The 23773-nt window shown below is 41.3% G+C and overlaps 1 protein-coding gene across 1 annotated transcript in view; it reads left to right on the top strand.

Moving 5' to 3' along the window:
* The window catches only part of pde11a (phosphodiesterase 11a), a 394952-nt gene that overhangs the window by 359125 nt on the left and 12054 nt on the right, over positions 1 to 23773 (top strand). The window contains exon 19 of the mRNA XM_060828117.1: positions 17786 to 17869. Within this exon, the coding sequence (XP_060684100.1) occupies positions 17786 to 17869 (84 nt within the window). The remainder of the gene's footprint in view (positions 1 to 17785; positions 17870 to 23773) is intronic.

The following is a 23773-nucleotide window of genomic DNA, read 5'->3' as shown; positions in this document are numbered from 1 at the left end:
ATTCTGCCTGACAAAACCTTGAGTCAGCCATTATATTGCTGATGGTAGAGCCATAAATGAAAGCAAAAATAGGGGGAGTTTCCAGACGAAGTGCCATCCAAAGGTTCCTCAACAGCAGAACAAGTGAAGGAGGACTGTGTATCTCACTAAATGCAAAGGAGAAGAAGACTGAGGATTGTGACTTGGTCTGTCACTGAAATCTGATCAGAAACTCATCAAGATTATGTGGACAATGATGGCGCCCCATGATCCCCATGTAAAACTAAATCACATAGAGTCTTCGATCAGGGTCCATTTTCCAAATCCTGTGGTGATGGAGGATTAGCAATGGGGACAGGGCTGTGAACCTGGGAGTCTCTTAGTCAAAAATCTGCACAAACAGACAGACTCATGTTGATCATTGGATATCTGTATTGTGACAGAGATTTTTGACCTGCAACATCGGTGACAGTGGACTCCTTTGTTCACCCCGAATGGGAAGGGAGATAGAAAAGGTGCCCTGAAATAAGCTGCTTGAATTTCTCCTGGCTGGGGAGCTTCAGCCTTCAACATCACTATATTTGTCTCAAAGAAAATTTTAAATATTAGATGGATAATTTCAGCAGCAATCATCCAGAAAGACAAATTACACTTGTATCACATGGCTATGGAACTGCACTTTGACATTGCTACTTCAGAGGGACTTACTTTCTTGGGTTGGGGCACCTGAAGGAGCAAGTAAAGGGATACGCTATATATTGGGGAGGAAAAGCTAAAAGTGACCTTACGAGTGTTTCAATGTTACAACTCAGAGTTCTGACAAGATCCTACTCCGGATGGCAAAGCTAACTCTGTGGACTTAGGGACTTCACCTCCAGCTCAGCTATAATCAATATGGCACAGTCTTTGGCACTGAGACATCAACATTTGTTTTTGATGAACATAAACACACACACGATAGTTTACAGATGGCTACTGTGTTGTTGGGCATTCTGCGCCAAACTTGCAATGAATGTTGAAGGAGATACTCTGGAATATGCTGAGTACTTCCTGTATCTTGACATTCATCTCTCTCAAAAGGCCACCGCACCAACGATAAGAAGATTGATAACTGGAGCAGTTGCACCTTCTACAAATTACAAAAGCAAGTATTTAACAATAAAACTTTAGGAAGTCAAAAAAACTTCTAGTGTACAGAACAATTATCATCATAATGCTGAGACCTGGACTGCGGATTAGCAACACATAAGAACACTAGAGAAACAATAACATCAGTGACATATATTCTGGATTAAGTGGAGGACCATCAACCAAATGCTAGTGTCCTTCTGAAGCCAGCCTTCAGGTAAAACTCCTGCAAAACCAACTTTTACGAACTGGACACTGTGTCTGGAGGCTGAAAACAATTTGTCCACCAGGTCCACAATGGCCAACATTCCAGGGGAAGGCAAGAAAATATTGCAGCAGCTTTGCCATTAATGACTGGAAGAAGTTTCCTACCAATAGGTCAGAATGGTGACAGACTGTCCATCAGGCTGTATCATTATCTAAGTCATAACGTCTGACAGTCATAGAGTCACACAGTCATATAGCACGAAAACAGATCCTTTGACCCAACTGTTCCACGCTGATTAGGTTTCCTCAACTGAACTCGTCCCATATGCCTCTATTTGGCTGATATCATTCTAAACCTTTTCTATCCATGCATCTGTCTAAATGACTATTCAATGTTGTAAATATATCCGCCTGTACCACTTTCCCTGGCAGCTTGTTCCATCTATGCACAACTCTATGTGAAAATGTTGCATCTTTTAAATCTTTCCCCTCTCACCTTAAACCTATATCCTCTAGTTTTAAACTCCCTACTCTGGGAAAAGGACCTCAACAATTCACCTTATCTATGCCCCTCATGATTTTACAAATCTCTATAAGTCACGCCTAAGCCTCCTAGGCTCCAGGGAAAAACATCCCAGCCTCTCCGTATAACTGAAACCCTCCAGTCTCAGGAACATCCTTTTAAATCTTCTTTGCACTGTCTCTAATTTAATACCATCCTTCCTATAGCAGGGCAACCATCATTTTCCACAGTACTCCAAATGTGATCTTACTAATGTCTTGTACAGCAGTTGCATAACATCTCAACTCCTGTACTCAGTGTTCTGACTGATGAACACAAGTGTGCCAAATGCCTCCTTCTCCACCCGGTCTACCTTTGATGCCACTTCCAAGGAACTATGTACCCACACCTAGGTCTCTCTATTGGACAATACTCCCCAGGGCCCTTCTAATGACTGTAAGTCCTTCCCTGTCTTGTTGTGCCAACACCTCATATTTCTCTGAATTAAGTTCCATCTGCCATTCTTCAGCTCACTTCCCCTATTGATCAAGATCCCGTTGTGCTCTGACATAACCTTCTTCACCATCCACTATATCACAATTGTGGTGTCATCTTCAAACTTACTAACCATGCCTCCAATGTTCTCATCCAAATCGTTTATGTTTATGACCCACTCTGCTGGTCTCAGGCCTCCAATCTGAACAACAGCCTGTATCACCACCTTCAGTCTCCTACAATCAAGCAAATTTTGTATCCAATTGGCTAGCTTTCACTGGTTCACATATGATTTAACCTTACTAGCTAGTCTACCATATTGGACCATGTTGAACACCTTGCCAAAGTCTATGAAGATACTGTCTATCAATCTGCCCACATCCATCTTCTTGGTCACCTCTTCAAAAAACTTAATCAAGTTTGTAAGACACCATTTCCCACACACAAAGCCATGCTGACTATTCCTAATCAGTCCTTAACTTCCCAAATGCTTGCAGATCCTGTCTGTCAAAATCCTGTCCAACAACTTACCCACCAATGACATCACACTCGCTGGTCTGTAGTTCCCCAGTGTTTCCTATGGCCTTTCTTAAATAAAAGCATAAAATTAACCATCCCCCATTCTTTCAGCATCTCACCTGTGGCTGTCGATGATACAAATATCGCTACTATGGGTGTCACAATTTCTTCCGTGGCTTTCTACAATACCCTGGGATGATCGAGGTCGTCGGAAGAACATCTGATTGCTAGGGCTTCCCGAACAGGAGGAAGAAGGGCAGCTTGTCAGCTTTCTGGAGTAATGGCTCCCACAGTTTCTGAGGCTGGAAGTTGAGGTATGCCCGGTTCTAGCATGACTCCAGCATTATAGAGACAAACAAATGATGCTGGAAGCCTCTACAGAACTGGGGAAGGATCCTCAAGCTCTGATATATAAAGGATCACAAATTCATAAGACGAAGGCCTTTGATGATGTAAAAAGGCGGCTGAGGAACTTGAATATCCAATATTCCGTTAGATATCTGGCAATAGTGCGTTTCAGCCATGGAGGGTCCGTGTTCAACTTAGACTCACCAGAAAAGGCAAAAGATTCTCGGATGATTAGATTAGATTACTTACAGTGTGGAAACAGGCCCTTCGACCCAACAAGTCCACACCGACCCGCCGAAGTGAAACCCACCCATTCCCCTACATTTTCCCCAACACTACGGGCAATTTAGCATGGCCAATTCACCTGACCTGCACATCTTTGGACTGTGGGAGGAAACCGGAGCACCCGGACGAAACCCACGCAGACACGGGGAGAATGTGCAAACTCCACACAGTCAGTCGCCTGAGTCAGGAATTGAACCCGGGTCTCTGGCGCTGTGAGGCAGCAGTGCTAACCACTGTGCCACTGTGCTGCCTATGTGCTTTAAAATAGACTGACTGGCTTGAATTATATAGACAATTATTTTATTTTGTTCTTTTCTCTGTAATTAACCTGGTTTACCTGGTTGTTGGATGGGGGTGGTCTTGGTTTTTTTAAATATATGTAGGGTCGTAATTATTTCCTTTTTTTGTCTCCTGTCCCTTCTCTCTCCCTTCCTGCCATCGTTTGTTTTCCTGGGTTTTCTTTTCTTATTATTTCCTTTTGTCCTTCTTTTCTGGTTTAGGATGAGGATGGGGGGGATGCAGGGAGAAGTATTATTTTTGTTGTTCTACCAGGAGTGCCTAGGAAAACAGTATGGAGGGAATGGGTGGGTGCCCACTTTTAACTTTCTTGTTATAAGATGCTGTTTTTCTTTCTAACTTTGAGTTGTCTGTAGTGGGGGCATGGCTTCAGCCTGAAGGAGTCATGGTGGAGCTAATAGTTGGTATGAGCAACCCCTGTGGACAAGGGGGAAAAGACTCCTTTCATTTATGCTGTAAAAGTAGCTATTAGAAGTTTTGATTTAGTAGTTTTGGGAAGTTGCACTTTAAACTTATACAAATGGTTTATAGTTTTCACTCAGCACGCAATGAGTGGGACTCTTCCTCCCGGGGGGTCACGGACCGTTTCAGATGGCTATGGCTAACCATTCATTTAAATGGTGCACCTGGAATGTTAAGGGGAGTCATTCACCAATGAGGAGAAAAAAAAACTTTCAAGCCTTAGAAAGGAGAGGGTTGACTTAGCCTTGTTATAAGAAATGCACTTAACTGATAGGGAACATTTGAAGTTGCAACGGGTGTTTTTCTCATCTTTTAATTTGAAAAGTAGAGGAATTGTTTTTCTCATCTGGAAGAACCTCCCATTTCAAATGCTAGGTCAAATTAAAGATGTGTGCGGGCGATTCATAATTCTTAAAGCTTTAATAGATGAAGAGAAAAATGGGATTCCGAATGTATATTGCACCCCCCCCCCCAGCACTTCTCCTTAAATTCTCAACAGATGCACTTTTTAGATTGATGGCCCTTGGGGCGCGTCATATAATTACAGGGGGAGACTTTTAATCATATTATTGAACCCGAGGCGGACAGGATGCCTTGGGGTCTTGTAGGTATGTCTCCGCAATCCAGGCAGTTGGTGGACCTGGATTTGGGTCGGGTTGATGCACATGTGGAGGTGTCTTCACCCAAAGGTAGGGATTTTACCTGTTTCTCTAACCCACGTAAGTGCTATACCAGAATTGACATGTTTTTTGTCCCATTGACCTTTTTGAGTTCAGTGCTGTCCTGCAGAATAACGAACATAGCCGCTTCTGATAGTGCGGCAGCGTACATGGAGGTCAAAGCCGGTGGTGATGGGATGGGCTCCTGGCACTGGCACATGGGCCCTTTCCTCCTGAAAGATAGCAAGTTTATAGAGCATTTTTCGTGGGAGTTTAAATCTTTTGGGATATTAATTTAGGTATGGCCAGTAACCCATCGGTGCTGTGGGAGACTGCTATGGCCTATGCACCGGGTTTGATAATTTCTTACTCTGCGACCCGGAAGCGGCAGAGGGGAGAACAGCAACGTTTGCTCAAGGCTCGCCTGAAGGCAGCTGAGACAGCATACTTTGATAGGCCGTTTATAACTTAAATTGCAGCGATTACAGCCATTAGGGCCACTTTGAATGCTGCACTTACCCAAACAGCAAAGAGGGAAATCTCCTTTGTGAAACAGAGATTATTTGAGTACGGTGATAAACTGGGTAGATATGGCCAGAAAGAAGAATGCCCCCCTATCTATTACATCCATCAGACAGAGTGCTGGTACGCTTACTTGCAATGCTAAAAAGATTAATGCAGCATTTTGAAAGTGTTATTTTGAGCTGTATCAGTCAGAGGGCTATGAGGACAGAATGATGAAGATGGAATCCTTTTTTAAGAACCTAGACCTTCCAGGTGTAACCTCAGAGAAGGCGTCCTTTCTGAGTGCCCCCTTGACAATTCAGAAAGTACAGGAGGCAGTGAGGCTGCTCCAGAGTGGTCAAGTGCCCGGCTGAGACGGATTTCAAAAATTAGTTTTATAAAGAGTTTACAGACTAACAGGCCAGGACACTCTTGGATATGTACAATTACTCATTCAGTCAGGGCCACCTCCCATGTTCTGTGAGAAGCAAATATTTCTCTTATTCTTAAGAAAGGGAAAACCCCAGAGGATTGCACTTTGTACAGGCCCAGATCATTACTGTACGTGGATTTTAAAATCCTGTCGAAAATGCTGGCATTAAGGCTGGAGCGGGTATTGCCTTTTATTGTAAAGGAGGACCAGACAGGTTTTATTAAGGGTCATAGGTCTACAACAGTATTAGAAGAGTACTAAATATGGTCCCAATGTGTCAGCAAAGAGTGATCCTGTTGAAAATGTGTTGCTGGTTAAAGCACAGCAGGTTAGGCAGCATCCAAGGAACAGGAAATTCGACGTTTCGGGCCAGAGCCCTGATGAAGGGCTCTGGCCCGAAACGTCGAATTTCCTGTTCCTTGGATGCTGCCTAACCTGCTGTGCTTTAACCAGCAACACATTTTCAACTGTGATCTCCAGCATCTGCAGACCTCACTTTTTACTCAAAGAGTGATCCTGGGTTTGGTTGTCTCCCTGGATACAGAGAAAGCATTTGATCGGGTAGAGTGACCGTACCTCTTTTATGTCATAAAACAGTTTGGTCTTGGAGAGGTCTTTGCCAAATAGGTAGCAGTGCTGTATAGTGATCCGAAAGCAGTGCTTCTCACTAATGTTATATGGTCAGATAGTTTTAGTGTCAGCAGGAGCTGCCATCAAGGATGCCCTCTCTCGCCACTATTATTTACATTGGTGATCGAGCTGCTAGCGAAAACCATCTGGACAGATCCCAATATAACTGCCCCAGAGGTAGGGTCAGGCAGGCATAAAATCACCCTTTGTGTGGATGACAACCTTCTCTTTTTAACTGATCCAATGACATCTGTGCCACAAGTGATACAAGTGATTAATCAATTTGGTTTGTTTTCAGGGTATAAAATTAATTTCTTGAAATCGGAGGCCATGTGTGTGTGTGTGTGTGTGTGTGTGTGTATGGGGTGGGGGGGGAGGTGGGGGTGTCTTATTAGTATATCCAACTTTGGGAATGGAACCTATTTTCCCTTCCAGTGGTCACAGGGAGGTTTTCTGTATTTAGGTATTTTTATTTCCCTGGTTTTTGATCAATTATATAAAGCCAATTATGGGCAGTTGCTAGAGAAGATAAGGCAGGACCTTCAGCACTGGGAAGATCTTCCGATATCCTTGTTGGTCAGAAGAGCTCTGGTTAAAATGAATGTTCTTCCCCACTTATTATACCCCATGAGAATGCTCCCTTTGATGCTGCCAAGGCAAGCACTGCACAGACTTTACAATTGGCTTGGATCTTTTATTTGGCATCATGGATGGCCTCTTATTAAGTTGGATAAATTGCAGCTTCCACAGGACAGAGGGGTCTAGATTTTCCAGACTTTAAGAAATTGAGTTCTTTATTATCCTATGTGGCTGAATGAGCCTGTTAGGATCCGTGATCAATCTGGTTGGGTATTGAGGCCTCCCAGACAAAATGCCCTCTCATTAATTTGTTGTTTATGGACAAGATGAGAATTGTTATGGATCACTGCAAAAACCTGATTGTCCTAAACACAGTTAAAGCCTGGACAGTGATGCGGCAGTGCTAGGGCAATTACAAGAAACTTCCCCTTTCACTCCCATAGTGGGAATATTGGGATTCCAGCTGGAGTTGATAGACTCTGGCTTTAAGCTCTGGGAGTCCAAAGGAATCTCCTGTTTGGGAGATCTATCTGACTGGGATGTCATGATGTCCTTCAAGTAGCTGAGTCAGACATTCGAGCTACCTAGGAGAGATCTCTTTCGTTACTTCCAGGTTAAAGACTTCATACCAAAGACTTCATATTGATGGTTAGTCCCTATAAGTCAGATATGAAAAGGAGAGTGCTCAGGCCTACGGTCACCCTCTCGGTTAGCACTCTTCATCACTTGTGAGGAAGTAATGTTTCAAAGGACATTGAATAGCTATGCAGAACTTGGACTCAAGAATTGGGGGTGGAAATCTCATCAGAAATTTGGGAGGACATCTGGGAAAATATTAGAAAGATCTCGATTTGTAATAAGACCCAGGCTATTCAACTGAATATACTCCATAGGGCTCACTTGGCACCGGAACAGCTTGCGAAATTTAAGACAGGGGTGTCCCCAATGTGCCCCAAGTGTAAAATGGAGGTTGGTACTCGTACTCATTGCTGTGGTCATGCCACAAGCTTCATAGGTGTTAGGATGCCATAGCGAGTGTTTTGGCAGAGGTTTTGGGAACTGAGGTTAAGTTGAGTTAGGTGTCCCTCCTTTTGGATCTTCCAAATCTTCCCTCTTTGGATGTGTAAGAAATTGTTTAATATTCTTTTATTCTGTGCAAGAAAGATCATTCTAATGAGCTGGGTATTGGAGAAACCCCAGGACTCTGGAGCTGGCGTGGGTTAGTCATGGAACACATCCCCCTGGACTTACATGTATGGTGCACCAGAAAACGGAATTGTTTTGCAGAACATCGCAGCCCTTTTTGAATTACATTGTTGCAGATTTATCGGCTATACTGTTCAGGGCCTTTGTGTAGCCGTGAGGCTTGTGTCTGTCATTTCAGGGGCCCCTAGAGGAAAGAATCCTGAACAAATTTGGGTTTATTTACTCTTGCTCCCAGTGTGGGGGAAAGCTTCGGTGAGTTTGCACTGAGTGTAGTAATTTAATTCAATATAATTTAAGTTAACTTGCTACAACTTGGTTTAATTTGAAAGCCAAAAGAGAAAATGCTGGAAAATCTCAGCAGGTCTGGCAGCATCTGTAAGGAGAGAGAAGAGCTGACATTTCAAGTCAAATTGACCCTTTGTCAAAGCTAAAAAAAGGGAGAAATAGGGAGGTATTTATACTAGGCTGAGAGAAGGTGAGTCATGGTTCCAGAATTAAAGGTGGCAGTAAAGACAGTGCATGGAGAGATTATAAAGAGATTAGGAGCTGTGAATGACCAAGGCTGAAGCTAGTGCTATGTGATTTAATTTAATTTTGTTTGTTTATTTATTTTTCTTCTTTCTCCTTGGTTATTTATTGACTTGTAATTTTTGTTGAGTTTTTTTTGCTTTTTTTTTCATTTTTCAGTACTTTGTGAAGAAGAGTAGTAGTTTATTTTCTATTATTATATTATAAAGTTGTAACACTATTTTGTACTGATTTTGTAATTTTGAAAAAAGACTTAAGATTTTTAAAACAAAATCTGATTTTTTAAAATAGTGATGGAAAAGAATAGACCAGATCTAAAAGTTGAAGTTCTGAATTGGAGAAAGGCCAATTTTGACGGTATTAGGCAAGAACTTTCGAAAGCTGATTGGAGGCAGATGTTCACAGGTAAAGGGAGGGCTGGAAAATGGGAAGTCTTCAGAAATGAGATAACAAGAATCCAGAGAAAGTATATTCCTATCAGGGTGAAAGGGAAGGCTGGTAGGTATAGGAAATGCTGGATGACTAAAGAAATTGAGGGTTTGGTTAATAAAAAGAAGGAAGCATATGTCAGGTACAGACAGGATAGATCGAGTGAATCCTTAGAAGAGTATAAAGAAAGTAGAAGTATACTTAAGAGGGAAATCAGGAGGGCAAAACCGGGACATGAGATAGCTTTGGCAAATAGAATTAAGGAGAATCCAAAGGGTTTTTACAAATATATTAAGAACAAAAGGGTGACTAGGGAGAGAATAGGGCCCCTCAAAGATCAGCAAGGCGGCCTTTGTGTGGAGTCACAGAAAATGGGGGAGATACTAAATGAATATTTTGCATCAGTATTTACTGTGGAAAAGGATATGGAAGATATAGACTGTAGGGAAATAGCTGGTGACATCTTGCAAAATGTCCAGATTACAGAGGAGGAAGTGCTGGATGTCTTGAAATGGTTAAAGGTGGATAAATCCCCAGTACCTGATCAGGTGTACCCAAGAATTCTGTGGGAAGCTAGAGAAGTGATTGCTGGGCCTCTTGCTGAGATATTTGCATCATCATTAGTCATAGGTGAGGTGCCGGAAGACTGGAGGTTGGCAAACGTGGTGCCATTGTTTAAGAAGGGCGGTGAAGACAAGCCAGGGAACTATAGACAGGTGAGCCTGACCACGGTGATGGGCAAGTTTAGATTAGATTAGAATACTTACAGTGTGGAAACAGGCCCTTCAGCTCAACAAGTCTACACCGACCCGCCGAAGCGCAACCCACCCATACCCCTACGGAGAATTTAGCATGGCCAATTCACCTGATCCGCACATCTTTGGAATGTGGGAGGAAACCGGAGCACCCCAAGGAAACCCTCGCAGACACGGGGAGAACGTGCAAACTCCACACAGTCAGTCGCCTGAGGCAGGAATTGAACCCGGGTCTCTGGCGCTGTGAGGCAGCAGTGCTAATCACTGTGCCACCGTGCCTCCAAATTGTTGGAGGGAATCCTGAGGAACAGGATGTACATGTATTTGGAAAGGCAAGGACTGATTTGGGATAGTCAACATGGCTTTGTGTGTGGGAAATCATGTCTCACTAACTTGATTGAGTTTTTTGAAGAAGTAACAAAGAAGATTGATGAGGGCAGAGCAGCAGATGTGATCTATATGGACTTCAGTAAGGCGTTCGACAAGGTTCCCCATGGGAGACTGATTAGCAAGGTTAGATCTCACGGATTACAGGGAGAACTCGCCATTTGGATACAGAACTGGCTCAAAGGTAGAAGACAGAGGGTGATGGTGGAGGGTTGTTTTTCAGACTGGAGGCCTGTGACTAGTGGAGTGCCACAAGGATTGGTGCTGGGTCCTCTACTTTTTGTCATTTCCATAAATGATTTGGATGCGAGCATAAGAGGTACAGTTAGTAAGTTTGCAGATGACACTAAAATTGGAGGTGCAGTGGACAGCGAAGTGGGTTACCTCAGATTACAACCGGATCTGGACCAGATGGGCCAATGGGCTGAGAAGTGGTAGATGGAGTTTAATTCAGATAAATGCAAGGTGCTGCATTTTGGAAAAGCAAATTTTAGCAGGACTTATAGACTTAATGGGAAGGTCCTAGGGAGTGTTGCTTAAGTGCAGCTTCATAGTTCCTTTAAAATGGAGTCGCAGGTAGATAGGATAGTGAAGAAGGCATTTGGTATGCTTTCCTTTATTAGTCAAAGTACTGAGTACAGGAGTTGGGAGGTCATGTTGTGGCTGTACAGGACATTGGTTAGGCCACTGTTGGAATATTGCGTGCAATTCTGGTCTCCTTCCTATCGGAAGGATGTTTGAAACTTGAAAGGGTTCATAAAAGATTTACAAGGATGTTGCCAGGGTTGGAGGATCTGAGCTATAGGGAGAGGCTGAACAGGCTGGGGCTGTTTTCCCTGCAGCGTAGGAGGCTGAGGGGTGACCTTATAGAGGTTTACAAAATTATGAGGGGCATGGATAGGATAAATAGACAAAGTCTTAACCCTGAGGTCAGGGAGTCCAGAACTAGAGGGCACAGGTTTAGGGTGAAAGGGAAAAGATATAAAAGAGACCTAAGAGGCAACTTTTTCACGCAGAGGGTGGTATGTGTATGGAATGAGCTGCCAGAGGATGTGGTGGAAGCTGGTACAATTGCAACATCTAAGAGGCTTTTGGATGGGTATATGAATAGGAAGGGTTTGGAGGGATATGGGCTGGGTGCTGGCAGGTGGGACTAGATTGGGTTGGAATATCTGGTCAGCATGGACGGGTTGGGCCGAAGGGTCTGTTTCCATGCTGTACATCTCTATGACTCTATGACTCTCCCTAATTCCACAGAATGGTGCAATTTCGAGGTTGCTATAAACTTAAACCGGATGAGAATTTTGCAATAGCTACTTCATATTGAGAGAACTCAAGAACTACAGCTTCCTGTTAAAAATATATTCTTTAGAAAACTTACTGTATTTGTAATTATAATGCAAGATTCAGGTTATTAATGCTCATTACAACAGTTTACTCTGCATTTAGAAAATTAAAGTGTATTATTGATTGTTGTGTTGGAGAGCAACATTTTACTAGATATTGATGGTAATAGGTCTATCATCTAAGATTTTACAATGCCTTCTTGATATTTGTTGGTGTTTCTGGATGAAAATGCGTGGAAAATGTCATGCACTTTCCCATAGCAATGCAGGGAGAGATAATACGCAGTGAGCTTGGACAACTCTTAGTTCCTGAATGTTGAGTAACACTGACAGAATCCTGAAAGCTGTTCCCAGGGCATGGAAGAATAATAGACACATAACATATTAAAGAAAAATGCATGACTTAGAAAATGCTTCATAGATAAATTGTGCTCTGGTTAAATAAAAGGGAAACTGAGATTTAAAATTCAGTCTTTTGGAGCAGTTATAAAAAAGCCACATTTTGTATATAAATTACATTTTATATCTTAGAAAAAAATTTGATTAAAAACATCCCTAATGGTAAGTAGGATTTCTAAAGATTGAATTGAACTTGGCTGGTGCTGGAATTACTGCAATGCAGAATGGAAAAAAATATTTGAGATACAGGATGTAAACACAATAAGTAAGTAAAGACCTTTCAGTTCGAGGCACAAAGCAGATGCTTTGCAGTTGTGCATCCAGCAGAATATTAAAATCTTCATAAAATTAAAATATTTCATTTGAAGTATTCAATATAATGTAATCAATCCTTAATATTATCTATCATGTCAGTTAAGTGTTTATAATATGTATGCCATGAATTTAATTTACAATGTTTTGCAATCAGGCACCACTCAGCATTTTGTGACATTTGTAGAATAAGAAAACTGGAAATATTACACAGTGCAGGGCATAGAATGATGCTTTAGACAATAGTAACAAAAGATGTTTAAGTACATTAGCAATATTCTTAACTTCAATTTAATGAAATACACATCCACATAAAATGTGTTACAGTTATTAGGTATTGCCATTTTTACTTGTATATGCATATCTTTAAGTTAAGTGATGCAATCAATCATCCTGGTTAAATATAATTACATATTTTATCTAATGCATTTTGATGCCATCATCTATCTCTTCAGTAGTGATTACCTATTAGCGAGTTTTGAGAAGATTTGTAGCTCAGGTTGAGGTTTTGGATGTAGGTTTGCTCGCTGAGTTGAAAGGTTCATTTCCAGACGTTTCGTTACCTTGCTAGGTAACATCTTCAGTGGGCCTCATGCGAAGCAATGCTGAAAATTCCTGATTTCTATTTGAATGTTTGGGTTTCTTTGGGTTGGTGATGTCATCAACCTGGACTATAACCAGGTTATAGTCCAACAAATTTATTTAGAAGTACTAGCTTTCAGCGTGCTGCTGGTAGCTCATGGAGCAAGATCATTAGACACAGAATTTATAGCAAAAGATCACAGTGTCAGGCAACTGAAACAATATATTGAACAAACCTAGATTGCTGATAAGTCTTTTAGAATGGGTTGCAGATTTCAGTTTATTAATATGTAAATCCCAGAATTTCTTTTTAAGTACCATTTTCAAGATAAATTAAGGTGCATTATTAAAACAGGTGCATTTTTTAAAAAATTTGTATTTGCAAAATTGTATTTGCAGATACATTCTATTTTTGTTCAAAAAGTACACAATCTGCAGGCAGTCAATCCAAGCAGTCAATCCATGTAACATTTTATAAATTCCTACTTTGGAAAGAGAACCAGTCTGACTCAAGGAAGTCACATCATTAATACATTGTCTGAGCTGAGATGTCTTTTTTTTATTAAAACCTTCAGTTATCTTGAGAATGTGACTTGAAAGAAGTTCTGGGATTTACCTATTAATGAACCGAAACCTGCAACCCATTCTAAAAGATGAAATACTTATCAGCAATCTAGGTTTGTTCAATATGTTGTTTCTTTTGCACGACACTGATCTGTTGTTATAAATTCTGTGTCTTATGATCCTTCCCTACTAGGTACCTGATGAAGGAGTAACGCTCTGAAAGCTAGTACTTCCAAATAAACCTGTTGGACTATAGCCTGCTGTTGTGTGATTTTTAACTCTGTTCCTGTTGTAATCTTTACTCCATATTACTCTCTATCTCCCTCTGCGTCTCTATCCACCTCAGCATTATGTTGAGTTTCGCTCTAGGTAGATACAGATAACTCGGTTTTGGATTTTTTTCTGAGCATGATACATCCATTACTTACAGTTCACTTGTTCCTTTGAGCAATTTTGGGAATTCAGATCTGAATTCACTGCTTTGGTTCTTTAGGTTTTTTTTCCATTTTGTAAATTCATTTCAAGTACATACATGCCTTTCTGCCTAATAATGAGCATCCTTAGTTTGGTTTTTCTGTAGTGTTTCAAATGATTTTCTGTCCTTGGATTTGAGCTTTGCAATGCATTTTGATCTTCAGATTGATCCCTCCTGACCTTGTGGTCTAAGTGATGAAGGTTGCAATGTACCTGACTTTTGTCCTCTGAGGGTAGTGGAATTCTTTACTGCTGTTGAGGCTGGGTCATTAAGTGTTATGGAATTGTGTTCAAATAACAACTGAAATCAGTGAGTGGTGAAAATCGCCTCTTTATTCAGCAACTGCAGTAACACCAGTTCGTGGCAGCCATAGAATCCCAAAATACAGTTCTTACAGTAGCCTTTTTATACAAGGTTCTTACATATATTAAAATTCCATTACTATGTGTCACATTATTTTATCTATAGTACACAGAGGCTCGAGGGGCTTCTGTCCTTTCTCTAGTTCTCCTCTTTCTGACCTGGGAGACAGTAGATGGGTTAAACCATGTGCTAATGCTGGCTGCTACACCTGATAGGATTAAGAGTGCCTGTCCAATCTGCTTGCATAATTAAAAGGTGTTAGTCCTTTTGTCTTTTAAACTCGTAATTGTTAGTAAAAATACTAAGCCTATATACTCTAAACAAGTTAGAAACCTGTACTTAATAAAAGAATAAAGAGTATTAAGTTGATTAGCAGCTGGGTTGTGAGGTTTGTTTACTATTTGCCAGTGTAAGTTTCATTCATTCATGCAATTTCACATAAGCACTGTTTTGTCAGTTAGTTTCTTAAAGGGATAATGGCCCAGTTAAAAAAAAGGTATTTCACAGGTACTTACTAACTGGGCAAACTGTTTAGTGTTCTGTAATCTATGCAGGGCCGAGAGATGGTTGGTATGGGCTGATTAATAATATAATCTTATGGATAGATCATGGAGACAAGATAGCAGGGATGTATTCTTTTGGGTATAAACAATGACTGCAGATGCTGGAAGCCAGATTCTGGATTAGTGGTGCTGGAAGAGCACAGCAGTTCAGGCAGCATCCGAGGAACAGTAAAATCGACGTTTCAGGCAAAAGCCCTTCATCAGGAGTATAGGCAGAAAACCTGAAGGGTGGAGAGATAAGTGAGAGGATGGTGAGGGTGGGGAGAAAGTAGCATAAAGTACAATAGGTGAGTGGGGGAGGGAATGAAGGTGATAGGTCAGGAGGGGAGGGTGGAGTGGATAGGTGGAAAGAAGCTAGGCAGGTAGGACAAGTCATGGGGACAGTGCTGAGCTGGAAGTTTGGAACTAGGGTGAGGTGGGGGAAGGGTAAATGAGGAAACTGTTGAAGTCCACATTGATGCCCTGGGGTTGAAGTGTTCCGAGGCGGAAGATGAGGTGTTCTTCCTCCAGGCGTCTGGTGGTGAGGGAATAGTGGTGAAGGAGGCCCAGGACCTCAGGTTAGTGGTCTTTGATATTTATTCAGAGGTAGCTTTTAATGTAAATAGGTCTGATAATGGTTGAAGGAGCAGTAATGGGTTTGGAAGTATTGTTTTAATTTTAGTCTACCTCGTAAAATATACTACAGAATCACAGTTTTATGAATGAATGAATGAATAATGGGTTAGTAAAGGGTTATGAATAAATGAACAGGAACCTGGTATTAAAGAACATAGCTAGTTGATGAATGAGCTAATAAAGATAACCTATAGCACAATTTCTCACAGTGTATTCAAGGCTGAGACAGACAGATTTTTAATCACTAAGGGAAGTGAGGGTTATGGTTAATAGGCAGAAAAATGAAGTCGAGCATTATTATATCAACCATGATCTCATTGAATAGTCCCAATAGACCAAATAATCTACTTCTGCTCCTATACTATACAGACTTAGAAAGTAGACAGACTCCTGCTCCGGTGTCTACTTAGAAATGTGTAGAGTATTCATTGACCTCTATATTAGTAACCCACCCAGACCCATTCCCCTACCCTTTTACTCTACATTTATCCCTGACTGAAGAAGGGCTTATGCCCGAAACGTCGATTCTTCTGCTCTGGCCTGCAGCCTGACCTGCTGCGCTTTTCCAGCAACACATTTTTCAGCTCTGATCTCCAGCATTTGCAGTCCTTACTTTCTCCTCCCTGGCTAATACACCTAACCTATACATCCCTGAACATTATGGACAATTTATGTTGGCCAATTCACCTAACCTGCACACTTTTAGGTTGCAGGAGGAAACCAGAGCAAACCAACACAAACATGGGGAGAATGTGCAAACTCCACCCATCCCCCTACCCTATTACTCTACATTTATCCCTGACTAATGCACCTAATCTACACATCCCTGAACACGATGGACAATTTATCATGGCCAATTCACCTAACCTGCACACCTTTAGATTGCAGGAGGAAACCAGAGCAAACCCACGCAAACATGGGGAGAATGTGAAAACTCCACACAGGCAGTCACCTGAGGCTGGACTTGAACCTGGGAGCCTGGGCTGTGAGGCAGCAGTGCTAACCACTGAGCCACCGTGCTAATTATTGTACGAAGAAGGGTTGTAAAGGTTGTGTCTGTATCCATTGAAGGATAAAAGATGATCTTAATGAGAGGGTGGAAATTGAAAGGATGTTTCACCTTTTGAGAAAGACTACAGCAAGGGATTCAGTTGAAAAGAAGGGGTCTTCCATTAAAGATGAGCAGCATTTTTGTTTCTTTCAGACATCTTTGGACAATGGAATTCTCCCCAAAGAACAGCAAAAGGCTGGATTATTGAATACTTTAAGGCTGTTAGAGAGATTCATAATGAGCAAGGGAGTCAAAGGATCTCGGGAGCTAAACAAAAATGTGGAGTTGAAGCCACAATCAGGTTATCTTGTAAAATGGCACATGCGGGCTCTAGAGGCTGATTAGTTTATTCCTAATTTGTATGCTCATAGCATCATAATCCAGGCAAAATTGGCTCACCCAGCACAAAAAAGCAGGAAAAAAGCTAGTGCTTCCAAATAATCCCATTGGACTCTAACCTGGTGTTATGTGATATTTAACTTAAACACTTTTAGGTTAATATTTTCTAATCTTTCATTTGACAGTGGTTAATTCATCATGTTGAACTTGCTAGATTATGATGTTTTAGGAAGGCTTTTCAAATTATGTGCATTTTCTTAGATGCACAGATATTCATAGGTAAATTTGAAACATTTTCATACAAAAATATGTTTAATCTGCTTTGAAACTATTAAATCATTCAGTAGATTTTTTAAATCATTTTAAATCTAGTTACTGACCAGATCTGGAACTGGACACTTATTAGAAGTTCTTATTTTTGGCAATTAAATCTATTTTCAGTGGTATCAATAAAATTGCAGGTTCTCATTCTTAATTACATCAACAGATAATTTTAATGTAGGAAATAACCCAACTATATTCCATTGCTCTACCTGTTCATTGAAGCATCTACATTTGAGATTTGACAAACAATTTTATTGGGATTTTAATTTGTCACCTGACCTGTACAATTTTAAGTACATTTTGGGTTCAATTTCTCAGTTGCATTCAAAGCAAAAAGTCTACTTTTGAGATCTGTCTTGTTGTCTATTTAAATATAGAGTAAACCAATTCAAAATCTTTTACTATTCTATTTGAGAGTAGTAAAAACAATAAACCTATATTTAGAATGTGATAATTTCCACAGAAAACACTTTAAGACCAATTTCAACAAGAACTGATTCCTGATTATTATTGTTTCCAGGCCATTTTTGACCGTAATAGAAAAGATGAGCTCCCAAGGCTCCAGTTGGAATGGATCGATGGGATATGTATGCCCCTGTATGAGGTAATGACTTTAAGCAATTGAAGTTTAACTTCTATAAGATGTATAGTCTGTTATTTCTTTGGCCTATGACATCAGGCAGGAATTTACAAAGACTGGTTTATCTCCAATGTTTGATCTGTAACCAATTGGCACATTCAGCTAACTGACTCTTTTAACATTGTGATGGAATGTCAGATTTAAAATAAGGTCACCAATTCCATCTCAGAAAGTCCCAGATGGTCTCCTTCTTCCACGATCGCAACTTCCCTTCCCACATGGTTGATGATGTCCTCCAGTGCCCCTCCTCCAAGTCATACACCACCACCATTGAACCCTACTGCTCCCAAGGACAGAACACCCCCCTAACCCACCCCGGTCCTCACCTTCCACCCCACCAAACTCCACACATCATCCTCTGCCACTTTCGCCATCTCCAAACGGTTCCCACCACCAGAGATATATTTCCCTCCCCACCCCAATCAGCATTCTGAAAACTCTGTTCCCTTCACAACTCCCTCATCAGGTTCACGCCCCCCACCAGCCCACACCCAACTCCTGACACTTTTCCCTGCCACTGCAGGAAGTGCAAAACCTGCGTCCACACCACTCCCCTCACCTCCACCCAAGGCCGAAGGGATCCTTCCACATCCATCAGAAATTCACCTGTACCTCTACCAATGTCATCTACTGCATATCCGTTCCACCCGGTGTGGTTCCTATACATTGGGGAGACAGGACACCTTCTTGCGGACCATTTCAGAGAACATCTCGGGGACACCCACACCAACCACTCCGTGGCTGAACACTTTAACTGCCCCCTCCCCACTCTGTCAAGGACATGCAGGTCCTGGGTTTCCTCCACCGCCAAACCGTTACCACCCAATGCCTAGAGGAGGAATGCCTTATATTCCACCTGGGGACCCTGCAACCACACGGGATAAACATGGATTTCAACAGCTTCTTCATTTTCCCTCCCTGACCCAAGTCCCAGTCCTAAGCCTCCAATTGGCACTGCCCTGCAGACCCTTCCATCACTCCCCCCTCGACCTATCACCTTCTCCCTCACCTTCATCCACCAATCGCTTTCCCAGTACCTTCCCCCCAATCTCACCCCCCTCTTATTTATCTCTCAGCCCTGACCCGCAAGCCTTATTCCTGATGAAGGACTTATGCCCGAAATGTCGAGCCTCCTGCTCCTCGGATACTGCCTGACCTGCTGTGCTTTTCCAGCACTACACTCTTGACTTAAAATAAGGTTACTTTTGGTATTAATAAGATAAGTCAATTAAGTGTTATGCACCTAAGCATTTTCTGCAGTATTCTGAAAGCAGTTCAGAGAAAAGATCAGCAAATGAAATACTTCTCCCATCAAAGGCACGTGATAATTTACTACGCCAGCCATTGCATCTCTGTGAATGGTCATGTTCTTATAACTTGATTCTTTCCAAGCACAAATGATCTCCCGATAAAATGTGTTTGGCCTGTAGCTAACAGCGAATTAATTCCATGTACACTCTAATAGTTTTGTGAATCTCAAGTTAATAAATGTTGATGCCTTAGGAGCAGTCTGCTGTTTTGCCATTGCTGTATAGCACTGGAAACCCTAAACATGATGGGGCAATTAGTCATCCAAGCCAAAGCCACAGATTCGGTCAACTAAAACAATCAGCAAGTTGACAAACATATGACCCTAGATAGCTATAACTGAATAGAAATTGTTTGTGCTTTGGGCAAACAGTAGTAGAATTGACCTTTCATTGCTGACCTCTTATTATTCATGTCATGTCCCTCAAGGTACACTGTCCTATCATCCAATCCAATTTCATGTGGTCATTAAGTTCTCACAAACATTCACGCTAACGTTTCTTTTTAAGTGTCTTATTTTAACACTTCTGGTGAATGCAGAAAACTTTCTGTGAGTAATGTTGGCTTCTGTTGTCTGGTAAGCAGCAGCTGTCTGCAGGAGGATCCAATGCAGATTTTCCATCCACATCCTCTCGCCTTCCCTTTCTGATACCCTCTCCCTTTTCCTCTCTCCCTTTCCTTCCGCTTTTCAACATCCACAATCAGAAACTGATCTGAGTATATGATTCATTGCGTTGCTTAGTTATATTCCCATGCAACGTAGTGTCAGGATAAGGAGTCAATCATTTAGGATGGAACAGAGGTGAAATTTCTTTACTCTAAATATTATAAATCTTTGGCATTCTCTCCCCCAAAGGATTGTTGATGCTTTATCATTGAGGATATTTGAGGCTGAGATGGATGGACAGAGGAATTAATGAACCTGTGGCTGGGCAGTTGGCAATGTAGAAATGAAGATGAAGATCCACCATGATCATATGTTATGGTGGAGTGGACTTGAAGGGTCTGAATGGCCTTCCCCTTTATTAATGTTATTTGATTAATTTATGTTCTTAAGATATTTCATACTTACAAGTGAGCCCAGAATTAGGGATCAAAAATGTAAATGACAGTCACAAATAAACCCAATTTGGAATTCAGGAGAAATATCTTTACCCAGACAGCGACCAGACTGTTGATCTCTCGACCACAAAGAGTAGTTGGGGTGAGCTATGTATATGTATTTAAGGGGAAGCTGGAGAGAGTTAGGAATAGAGGATATGTAGATAGATTTAAGTGAAGCAACGTGGGAGGAAGTTCATCTGAAGCTTAAGCACATCAGGCTGGAGGCCTGTGACCAGTGGAGTGCCACAAGAATCGGTGCTGGGTCCTCTACTTTTTGTTATTTACATAAATGATTTGGATGCAAGCATAAGAGGTACAGTTAGTAAGTTTGCAGATGACACTAAAATTGGAGGTGCAGTGGCCAGCGAAGAAGGTTACCTCAGATTACAACAGGATCTGGACCAGATGGGCCAATGGGCTGAGAGGTGGCAGATGGAGTTTAATTCAGATAAATGCGAGGTGCTGCATTTTGGGAAAGCAAATCTTAGCAGGATTTATACACTTAATGGGAAGATCCTAGGCAGTGTTGCTGAACAAAGAGACCTTGGAGTGCAGGTTCATAGCTCCTTGAAAGAGGAGTTACAGGTAGATAGGATAGTGAAGAAGGCGTTTAGTTTGTTTTCTTTCTGTGGTCGGAGTATTGAGTACAGGTGTTGGGAGGTCATGTTGCAGCTGTACAGGACATTGGTTAGGCCACTGTTGGAATATTGCGTGCAATTCTGGTCTCCTTCCTATCAGCAAGATGTTGTGAAACTTGAAAGGGTTCAGAAAACATCTACAAGGATGATGCCAGGGTTCCAGGATCTGAGCTATAGGGAGAGGCTGAACAGGCTGGGGCTGTTTTCCCTGGAGCATCGGAGGCTAAGGGGTGACCTTATAGAGGTTTACAAAATTATGAGGGGCATGGATAGGATAAATAGACAAAATCTTAACCCTGGGGTCGGGAAGTCCAGAATTAGAGGGCATCGGTTTAGGGTGAAAGGGGAAAGATATAAAAGAGACCTAAGAGGCAACCTTTTCACGCAGAGGGTGGTACATGTATGGAATGAGCTGCCAGAGGAAGTGGTGGAGGCTGGTACAATTGCAACATTTAAGAGGCATTTGGATGGGTATATGAATAGGAAGGGTTTGGAGGGATATGGGCCGGGTGCTGGCAGGTGGGACTAGATTGGGTTAAAATATCTGGTCAGCGTGGATGGGTTGGACCGAAGGGTCTGTTTCCGTGCTGTACATCTCTATGACTCTATGTGAGGGGCAGATGCTGCCAACCTCAATGAGACTGGGCACGGGTTGACCATGCATTGTGATCTCCATACCCAATAATAAGCCATTGAAATGTTCCAGCATCTCACATCTCTGACATCACAGAGAAGAATGAGATTGGGAAGGATTCCTGTTTTTGAGTGCTATTGCTAGAAATGAGTATAAATGAACACTGAATTGATGATCCAGTTTTACTGTGAGGGCCTCCAAACAACCTAATAAATTTCTTTAATTAGGCAAGTGCTGCCTAAGGACTCATTTAAATTGGAAATCAGGAACCTCAGGACAGTGGAAATGAAACAAAAAGAAACCTAGAAGGATAGCCTTGCGATTTTCTTTTGTTTTATTTACTGTGACTGCTTTAAATTTTCCTTCAGTGACTGTCAATTCAGAATTATCTTCAACTGGCATTGCAGTTGTAGAACTTGAACTAAGGCAATGGTAAATGTTTTAAACAAATTTCAAGTAAATTCGTATTTGATTTGTAAGCCAACTGGCTTTCACTTCTATGTTTAGGAATTTATCTAAGTTCCAAGTGAAAAGGTATTTTTGTCATTCACTTCCAATTAAGTAAACTTCTGTATTTTTAACATATGGCAAAATGTTCTCACTACTCTAAGAAACATCAGCTTGCATTGACATAGCTCCTCTAACATAGTGGAAAATATCTCAGGGTGCTTCACAGAAGTGTAATTGAACAAGAATCAACACATGGAGGTGACCGAGCCCAGGAGGAGTGATTCCCTAGTTTCTCATTAACATCAACCAACACACACAGAAACAATCAAATATGACCTTGGGCACAAGGGAATAGGTGAACTCACTCTCAATTTTTGAAATGATACCCCTCAACAAGTCACTCATCACTTTGTTTCATTTTGAATGTTTGGGAGAAATTCAGATGGGAACTTGAATTATGGATTGGAGACTGTGTTCCTTTTTTAACAGGAGAAAAACAAAGCTGACTTCTGCTTCAATTCTTTTGCTTTGTGGGCTGTTTAATGTGTTTCTTGCTTTTCCATACTTTGTTTTTTTCTTTTTCAGTCTAATGTATTCTGTCACCATTTAACTTCTGATTTCACTTTCCTTTTTCCTATTGAACTGGGAACTATCACCAAGAACAGCATTCTGACTAGTTAACCATGTGTCCATGTATGAAATGTTTCATCTTCAGGTCAGTGTGATTGGAGGATCTTGTCTACATGAATCTGCATTAGTCTGGATACATTTGAACAACAACCTTTTTATTGACATATTAACACAACATGCAGGCTTTGATTCAGACTAACTCAGAGTGCCTTCTCTATGTAATTCTTTTCAGCTTATCTTAGTCACATGTTACATCATTCTATCATGACCCCAGAGACTCAATTTTAAACCCATTCCTTCACATCATCCCACAAATCTTTGTTTTCATTATTTACAGATATAGCACACCACCCCACCTCAATCTCAATCAAATTTGCTTCTGAGAATGATAGTATGGCATGTTTACTCCTTGCATGAGCTTGTCCTTGCAAGTTCTCCTTGCATGAGCTTTCTTTGGATACTTGCGGAGCTTTCACGGTTCCTCTATCTTCTTGTCTTCTTCAGAATAGCAGGAATACAGCCACTGGTTCTATTTTCAAAGACATTAAGGCCCTTTGGTTTCTTTGATAATAATTTGTGATATTTCCACAAAATGTAGAAACACATTGGCTATTCCATCTTAACTGCAAATGTGTTGCTGGTCAAAGCACAGCAGGTTAGGCAGCATCTCAGGAATAGAGAATTCGACGTTTCGAGCATAAGCCCTTCATCAGGAATCAATCATCAGGAATTCCATCTTAACACCAACTCATTCTTGATGTCTGTTGAGGATGCACACTCTTTCTCCTGGCTGAAGCGTCACAGTTTTCTTGCTCAATGATGGTGATGATTGAAGATCCTGGTTTGTTTTGCTCTTGAAACATCTTCATATTGTCTCACTTCATATTGTCATACTGTCTCACTTGATTGTGGTCTTCCATGGTAATTTGTGATTGTAATTTCTGAGACAATGAAAGAACTTGCATTCACAATCTTCTCCAATTAGTAATTCTGCTGATAGTAGTGTATTCTGCAATGGTGGTGATTCGCAACACAGAGTCAAATCAAAGTAGTTAGTCTGCTTCAGGAGTTATTTTATGGTTCTGACGCCTCATTCTGAATTAC

This window comes from Hemiscyllium ocellatum, chromosome 7 (assembly GCF_020745735.1).
Source record: "Hemiscyllium ocellatum isolate sHemOce1 chromosome 7, sHemOce1.pat.X.cur, whole genome shotgun sequence".
NCBI lineage: Eukaryota > Metazoa > Chordata > Chondrichthyes > Orectolobiformes > Hemiscylliidae > Hemiscyllium > Hemiscyllium ocellatum.
Note: the sequence above shows the minus strand (reverse complement) of the source record. Positions and strands in the feature narration are given on the sequence as shown.